Source organism: Apodemus sylvaticus, chromosome 1 (assembly GCF_947179515.1).
Source record: "Apodemus sylvaticus chromosome 1, mApoSyl1.1, whole genome shotgun sequence".
Taxonomy (NCBI): domain Eukaryota; kingdom Metazoa; phylum Chordata; class Mammalia; order Rodentia; family Muridae; genus Apodemus; species Apodemus sylvaticus.
The window spans coordinates 126,129,016-126,137,295 of NC_067472.1; the positions used below are offsets into that span (position 1 = coordinate 126,129,016).

At 47.7% G+C, this 8,280-nt stretch overlaps 1 protein-coding gene across 1 annotated transcript in view; it reads right to left on the minus strand.

The window, feature by feature from the left end:
- Positions 1-7,482, minus strand: part of Sh3gl3 (SH3 domain containing GRB2 like 3, endophilin A3) — a 118,897-nt gene extending 111,415 nt beyond the window's left edge. The window contains exon 1 of the mRNA XM_052159504.1: positions 7,300-7,482. Within this exon, the coding sequence (XP_052015464.1) occupies positions 7,300-7,344 (45 nt within the window). The 5' untranslated portion in view covers positions 7,345-7,482. The remainder of the gene's footprint in view (positions 1-7,299) is intronic.
- Positions 7,483-8,280: the final 798 nt, after the last annotated feature.

The window sequence follows — 8,280 nt, forward strand, 5'->3', positions numbered from 1 at the left end:
TTACGTTTATAATAGACATTACCAAGCTATACAAAAATATACATATGAAAACACCACAAAGAATTCAAATAAACTTTAACACAGAGAAAGGTTAAGTAAAAAAAGAAAAGAAATTCAAAACAGAGCCAACAAAAATAAGAAAAATGGCAGCCTTTAGCCATAACATGTAAATAATTACATTAAATGTAAATGGCCTAAATATAACACTTAAAGAACATACTGGAAGAATGAACTAATGAAGCATGACAGTTAGGGTTTGAAGGCTATTGGCACCATTAGGAGGTCAGGCCAGGCTGGTAGAAATGGGCCACTGGGGGCTTTTGCCTTTGAAAGTGCCATTCATCTTGGGTTCTGGACCTGTTCCTGGCTAGCACCATATGAGTGTCTGCCTTCCACTGCCTCTACCACTACAGAAGGAACCATTCCTACCCCCAAGCTTGTCCCCTATGAACTCTCTCTGAAACTGTGAGCCAAAGATTAACCTTTCCTTCTTTGAATTGTCTCTACTGGTTATTTTGTCACAGCAAAACAACCAACACAAAATCTGACTGTATTTGACCTAACAACATACTTCAAATATTGGATAATAGGCAGGCTGAAATCAAAGAAAAGCTGATTAGCTAAAGTAATATCAGACAAACATAAGAGCAAAGAAACTACAAGAGTGAAAACTGACCTTTTAAGTTTGATTTATTTTTATATTCATATAGAAGCCAATGAAGAAATGTCACTAGATTAACAGCCTTAGAGACATTTTTATTATAGTATATATTAACTGAACATATTAATGGAGTTTATATGGTATTTCAAAAGATACAACATGAACTTGCTTTTCTATTTCACTCAATAAAATATACTACAGTTATTTTTTTTTTTACTACAGTTGACAGGATTTTATTTCTTCTTTGTGGCTGTATAATAATTCATTGTGTGTCACATTTCTTTTATCCATCCACCCACTGAGAAGCACCTAGGTTGATTCTGCAGCTCTTGTGACTAACTCCACAATAAGCATAGATGTGCAGGTGGCTCTTAGGCACACTGGTTTTGCCTCCTTTGGTGATACGCCCAGAAGGGGAATAGCTGGATAACACGGAGTTCCACATTGTTCTCTACTGTGGCTTTTAAAAATATATATTCCTACCAACAAAAGATAACTTCCTGTCTTCTCCAGCATTTTTAATCTTTTGCTTTCTTGAGCTGTATCTTTGGAAGAACATTCTGGCACAGTGAGTGAACAGATGTATGCAGGAGGGCAGACACAGGTCTAACGATGTGTTAGAAGCTACTGCAGCCATGAGGGGCAGGGAAAGTGACCAGAGCAGAGCAGATTGGCATCAGCAGTGATGGAGAGCAGCCATTAAATAAAAGATACACTTTCTGAGCAAAGCCAGGAGGAAGAGCGTGCCAAGAAAACTCACGTGCTGCGCTTTGTTTTGTTTTAAGAGACAGCGCAGACGTCTGAGATCACCAGTAGAGAAATGCAAAGGATACAGACAAAAGTTCCTGTTTACCCATCTATACCCTAATATCTGAGAGGAAAGGTAGCACTGATGTATGTATGTTGAGATTCATCGGAGGACATACTGTTTAAGTGTGGGCAAGCTTCCTTGAAAGAGTGTAAGTGTGGAAAACGGGAGCCAGAGCACGGGTGTGGAGCACGCTATGCAGTCGAGGGATGAAGAGCTGTGAACGGAGACTGGAGGATCAGCTGGCCGGGACTGAACTTGGAGGAAGCCCCTCAGGTGCTAGCCTCAGGCAACTGGTCAAATGCTGCACAGTGTTCCAAAATGGAACTGAAGGACACTTAAAACTCAAACATGCATGGCCCCAAAGCACAGGAGAAAACTCAGTTGGGATGGGCTGAAAAGAAAGTGTGTGACAGAAACCAAAAGAGTGTGTACCAGCTGATAAGAGAGAGAGGATACAAAGAGAGGCAAGGGAGGGGCTCTGCCAAAAGAGGACTTGCTCTTTTTGTTGAGATTGGAGAACTCATATCTACAAGCAGATAAGAATGACTCTTGAGAGAAAAAAAAATGTGCTGAGGAGAGATGCAGCCACAGGACCAAAGCCCCTGCGCTGATGAAAATGGCAGGTTCGGGAGACACTAAAGCAACTGGCCACGTGCATTTTGTTCCTTGTTACACCAAGAGAAGCACACACACACACACACACACACACACACACACACACACACACACACACACACACACGTGAGTCTGTGAGCGAGCAAACAAGCCCTCAGGGCTACCAAAGTGTGGCCCATAGCAGAGACAGGAATGAGGAGCTGTGTGACTCACATAGGAAGGACCCAAGTCACAGAGCCGAAAACACCCACAGCTCTGCTACAGGCCTATAACCCTGGCACTGAGGAGGTGAGGTCAGAAGTTCAAGGCCATCTACACCTATATAAACAATTAAGGACCACACTGGGCTGCATGAAACTGCCTGAAAAAGGAAAGAGAACCGGGAGCTGGGTGAAGGGCCCCACTGGCGGGTGCAGCATCCTCTGCCCGTGATGGGCTTGGCAATCACAAGGAGAGGCTGCTTCAGAGGAACAGCAGGAGTCTAACAGCGGTTCCAGGGTGACCCCCTCCCATCCCAGGCACCGCCCAGCTGTCAGGACTGCAGAGGTGCACAGTCTAACTGCCCACTCTCTGCTGAGTTCCAACATCCACAGTATGCTTACGTGCCACGTCGTGGAGCAAAGCATTCTATCCATTCTGTTTACTAAGGACTTTATTTTCTGGGTTATCACGCCCCCACACGGTACATAGCCCTCCACATACTTAGAGTTGGAAAATATAATTGCATTCAACATACTCAATAAAACTAAAAAGTTCATCTTCCCAGGGAGAAACTATGATTTCCAGTGTGCTTTGAAGTTCAATCCCAAAGGACACCCTGGGTTATATTTTTACTTTATAGAAGAAAATGTAAAAAATGCTTGAGTTATATTGGGATCTTTCAGTTATTGAAAAAATTCCTAATCAATTTGGTTTGGACATCTACTCTAGGACCCTGGCTGTTAAAGCAAAGTGCTCAGATTTATGGATTAATTTGTCAGTCTGTGTATAAGACTGCAAGAATGTTTTATCTTCAGCGTATTTTCCAATACATCTAAGAGAAAAATAAATCATTATGGATTTTGCAAAGTGCATTTTTATCTTTTTCTCTAATGAGAAAGTGAAACAAAAGACATTCATTGTCTCCCTAGAGAATCTCATCACTTACCAGGGCCATCTCCCCCAGAAGCATTTGCCCAGAAATGGCCAACCCGCACAGGCAGTGTCTGCAGGGGACTATGTCAGGGACATATGGACCCTTATGGACACTCAGCCCTTTTGGACTTGATGCATTAGAAGAGAAAGAATGAGTTACCCAACAGCTAACTTAAGGGCTTCCTCATCTACTATGTGGTTAGGTCATGCTACCTAAAAGCACAAAGAAGTAAATTCAGCATGGGGCCTACAAGGCTCAGGAGAGAGAGACAAGAAATTATACTTCTTCCTGGACTTACGTGGGCATATGACTCAAGCCCCTGGGAGATCAGAAGGTCCTGGGATGAAAAGAATATGTCTGTTAGCAGATTATCCCGGCCTGAGCACCCACTAGCAGTAGGGTCTGGTCTAGGCCTTCCTCATCACCAGTGACTGTCAAGAGAAAGCACTATGAAATGACGAACAGCCAGTGTGACTCGGGGAATGGCCGCACGGATGCACTACCAGAGCATATCTTTATTGCTCTTGTGTTGTACTTCACAAGCAGCCACAGTGGCAGCTCGGAACTCTTTGCATTGCCTTCCACCGGCTCCACTCGCATCCCTGCAGAAGAACAACTGCTTCTATTTAAAACTTTGGTAAAGAGTTTTAAAAGTGTTTAGTGACAAATTCAAGAAACCTGGCACAATGAGGTATCATCTCCAGGGCTGACAGCTCATCTTCTGGGAAGCAAAGGGCTCTGTTCGTCAATGACAGGATAAGGATTGGGCAAGGAGGGGCAGGTAGGGAGGGGCAGGTAGCCAGGGCATTCAGCCATTTACCCTGCCGTGGTCCACACTCCCTTATTTGTAAAAGGTCCCAATTGAATTGTCTTACTCTGAAACATTTTAAGTAAATTATTTAAGAATTTCAGAACAGAGATACACACACACAGTCTAGATGGATGGATGGTCTGTACGTGCTTATGTATGTGTGTGTGTGTGTGTGTGTGTGTGCGCGCGCGCGCGCACACACACGCATGTATACTTACAACTCACATACTATGCAGCTTATTTAATGTATACAATCAAGAGATGGTTCTATGATTAAAAGCTCTCCGCTCTTCCAGTGCAGTGGACACAGTGCTCAGTTCTCAGTAATCACACTGTGGGGTTCACAACCTTACTAGCTCCAGGGGATCCAGTGTTCCCTTCTGGCCTCCTTAGGCACCCACACACTACATAGCACGTGCTCTCTCGCTCGCTCTCTCTCTCTCTCTCTCTCTCTCTCAAACACACACACACACACATCTTTTAAAAATTAAAAGCACGCAGTCCAATGTTTTTTAATATCCTCAGAGTTTTGCACGATCAAGTTTATCACAAGTTTACCCCTGAATCCTCTCCTTCATCCTGTAGAGCGAAAGCCAAGGAGGCCCAGCTGGGTTAAGTCACATTTCCTAGGTCGCAGAACTGATCATGGCAAGGAGCCAGCCTTGAATCCCTGGGAATTATTAGCCACTGATGTCATCCGGGACTCCCTCTCCCTGCCCCGGGAAAGCTCCGAGTGAATTAAAGCCACTGTGAAAATGCTGTTTGAGACCACCTGGCATTGCTTATTACTCTGCTCCCTTGTAGTAAATTAAACAAAACCTAATTTCTCCAAGCTGGTTGTACTGCATCATTTCTAAGAAAGACTTCTAGAAGTCTGAGGGTGAGGATGCAGCTCAGACAGGAGAGTGCTTGCCGGGCATGCATGAAGCCCTGGGTTCTCCTCAGCACAGCATGAACTGTGCAGAGTGCTGCCTCCTGTAGCCCCCGGCCCTGAAGGGGTAGAGTGGGGTCTCAGATGCTTATGATCATGCTTGGTTGTGTAGCCGGTCTGAGGCAAGGCTGGGCTATGTAAGATGTGGGAGAGAAGTGCAGGGAGAACAGGTCTGAAACTATCTGCCAGGTACTTGAACCACACAATGTTGGTTAAGTGCAGAGAGAGTATGTAATTTCTCTCTTTTCAAATGAAGTACGAATGATTTCAGAGATAGGAAGGAAAGGTTTAGAGTCTAGGTAGGAACACACCTGCCCCAAGGACAATGATGAGCCCTGGAAGGCCTCCTGTTAGTTTGATTTGATTGATTATAAAGAATAGAACCAAGCCTCCTGTTCACATATATTTCCCCAGCTCCAATAACATCCAAGAATTTCAGCCACCCACTCTGGTCCATGGTCAGAAGCCATCCTGAAGTGGCTAAGGACTCAGTCTGGGTGATCACAAGACTGCTCCTATATCCAAGAAGCGGAGTGTGTGTGTGCATGTTTGTGTGTTTGTGTGTCTGTGTGAAAAACAAAGGGCCTCATTTCCTGCTGGGACTAAGCAAGACAATGCCACAGCATGGCCAGCAGTCAATTGCCCAGAGACTTGGGCATTACCAAAGAAGTAGATGCCGACAGCTTACCCACCCTCTGTATGACTCGACTCCTTCCCCACCCTCCATGATCCTGTGACAGCAGTTATTCCTTCCCAACCTCACTATTATCCATGTATTACACATACATTTATGGAGTACTCACTGCTCAGCAAGCACTGCGCTAAGAACTGTCCAAATGTGGCAGGGCCTGTGGTGAGTGTAGCGCCCCCTACAGTTTCTCTGTATATACTACTGTGTGTGACTCCACTAGCCTCAGTTCTCCCTTTTTAAAATGTCCATTTTAATTGGAATTTCCCCCCAATCACTACTTGCAGACTCCAGAGTAAGATATAACAATGGCTCAACGGCCAATGACAACTGAAATATCCCACAGACTTTTGTAAGCACTATGATCCAACAGCAAATCCACCATCTCTGCTCTCACCCAGCATGCCCCTCCTCTAGGATTTCTATCACCCTGAATAGCATCACTGTCCGCCCTATGTCCCCTGCTGAGAACAGCCTCACTTAGTTTCCTTGTGGACCAGCTGTGACTGAGGGACTAACAGTGTCTTTCCGCCTGGAATAGAAAAAAAAAAGGATTTTTCGAAGGCCAGCTGCAATCTCAAGATCAATATGAGGGAATAGCACGAGTGGGGCATCGCCACCGATGTGGACTCCAGATGCAATCTGTCCACCTGGGTTCTAGCAAAACTGAGGCTGGGAAGGAAATGGGGCCAGAGCAACAATTCCGCAGGTGCCGGTGAACAGGTTTTACAACACAGGCTCTCCCACGGCTGGAAGAATATAGTGTTAGAAAGCAAATTTGCTTCTCTCTCTCTCTCTCTCTCTCTCTCTCTCTCTCTCTCTCTCTCACACACACACACACACACACACACACACACACACACACACTTTCCTGTGTCCCTGTTTCCAGCTTCCTCTTCTCAGAAAGCCCTCCTTCTCCTATAACAGTCCTTAGCCACATCCTCTCTCAAGCTTAATGCCCAAATGCCCTGTCTTCACCTCCTGGAAGCTTCCCTTGAAGCCCCTATTGAGTCACCTGCCATTCTCTTCCGCGGAGGCGTGTCTAACACGGTTTGTTTACGTGTGTGTGTGTGTGTGTGTGTGTGTGTGTGTGTGTGTGTGTGTGTGTGTGTGTTTGGGTCTCCTCATCACACTGTCTCTGAGAGTAGGAGCCTGGTGCCCACCTCGAACCAATCCAGTGAAGACGGCCGGCAAGGGAAGGACCACAGCGATGAGCCCCAACCCCGGGAAAGCCAAAGCAGAGACTGCCGGGCCCCAGCCAAGGGGCAAGAACAGCGTCCTGGGGGCGGGGTGATTGGGGGGAGGGGGGGTCCCAACGGACAGACTGGAGATTCCCGGGCAGGAGGGAGGCCTACCACGGTCTTGGTCCCGAAGGCTCTCCTCCGGGCGCTCATCCCTAAACCTACTACCTCCGATCCCTTGCCAGCCGAACTGCTCAGATTTACAACCGCCAGGGCGCAGCGGGAGACCCGAGACTCGGGGGAGGAGGCACCAACACGCGCAGCCCAGAGCGCGCGACCGCTACCCGCCCCCGTGCCTTCCTAGGCGACCAGATGGCCCAAAGGAGGCCGATGAAGACCCTGAGTCCATGGCCCGCAACCCCTTGGGGACGCCGCCTCCAGAAACCCCTCGCGCGCGTCTCCCTACCTGGCTGGCTTTGTGGAACTGCTTCTTGAGCCCAGCCACCGACATCGCGGCGGCGCCCCGCCCGGGGGTGGTCTCGGGGCTCCGCCGGGCCACGCGGCCGCGACGCTGAGCGGAGCGGGCACCCCGGGCGGTCCCCGCGCGCCCCACGGCCACGGCCACGGCCACGGCGCTGTCACACTGGCACACGCGCGCGCGCAGATAGCAACACCGAGTTTCGAGGCCCCAACGCAGCCCATTGGTCGAGCTTCGGCAGTATGCAAATGAAGCTTCTGAGACCGCCCACGCTTCATTGTTGCGTGGAGACCAGGAGCTCTTGAGCCAGGAAGAGGACCAGTGGAAGGGGTGGCCGCGGGGGTGTCCCTGGGGTGCAGAGAGCCTCTCAAGACTTCTTTTAGACAGCTGGCTCTGAGATAGTTCCGGTTGCGCGGTCTCTCTGCTTTTCAGGGACTTGGTGGAAAACCTGCTTTTACTCACTAGTAACAAAATCTCCCCTCCCCAAACCCCCGCCCTGCGAGTTTTAGATAGATGTGTGTTGTGAGGAAGGAACTCTGGGATGGGCTTCTCAGGGAGAGAAGAAACAGTACAGGAACCAGGAACCTGTAGTTAGATGGGAGAAACCTGCTTGTGGGAAGTTAGGTGAGATCTTTAAGCACAGTCTGCCTGAGCGGTTTGGGGTTCCCTGGGAGAGAGTTACCTAGTAATTTACTTAATAAACTCAGACTATGCTCATAGGTAAACTGAGCCGCTTATCAGCTACACCAAGAACCAGTCTACAAAATACCATAAACAGGGTCTTCCATTCCACTGCTTACCAGAGAACTGTTCAGAATGCTCTTCAGGAGAGTCCTCTGCAAAAGATCCTTTCCATCAAGAGGTCCTTACTGAACAGTATTCCCAGTCACAGAAACGGAGCTTGGCATCAATTCATGTACCACCAACAAGTCTACAGTTTTCCCTACATCTGGCCTTTCAATGGCCCTA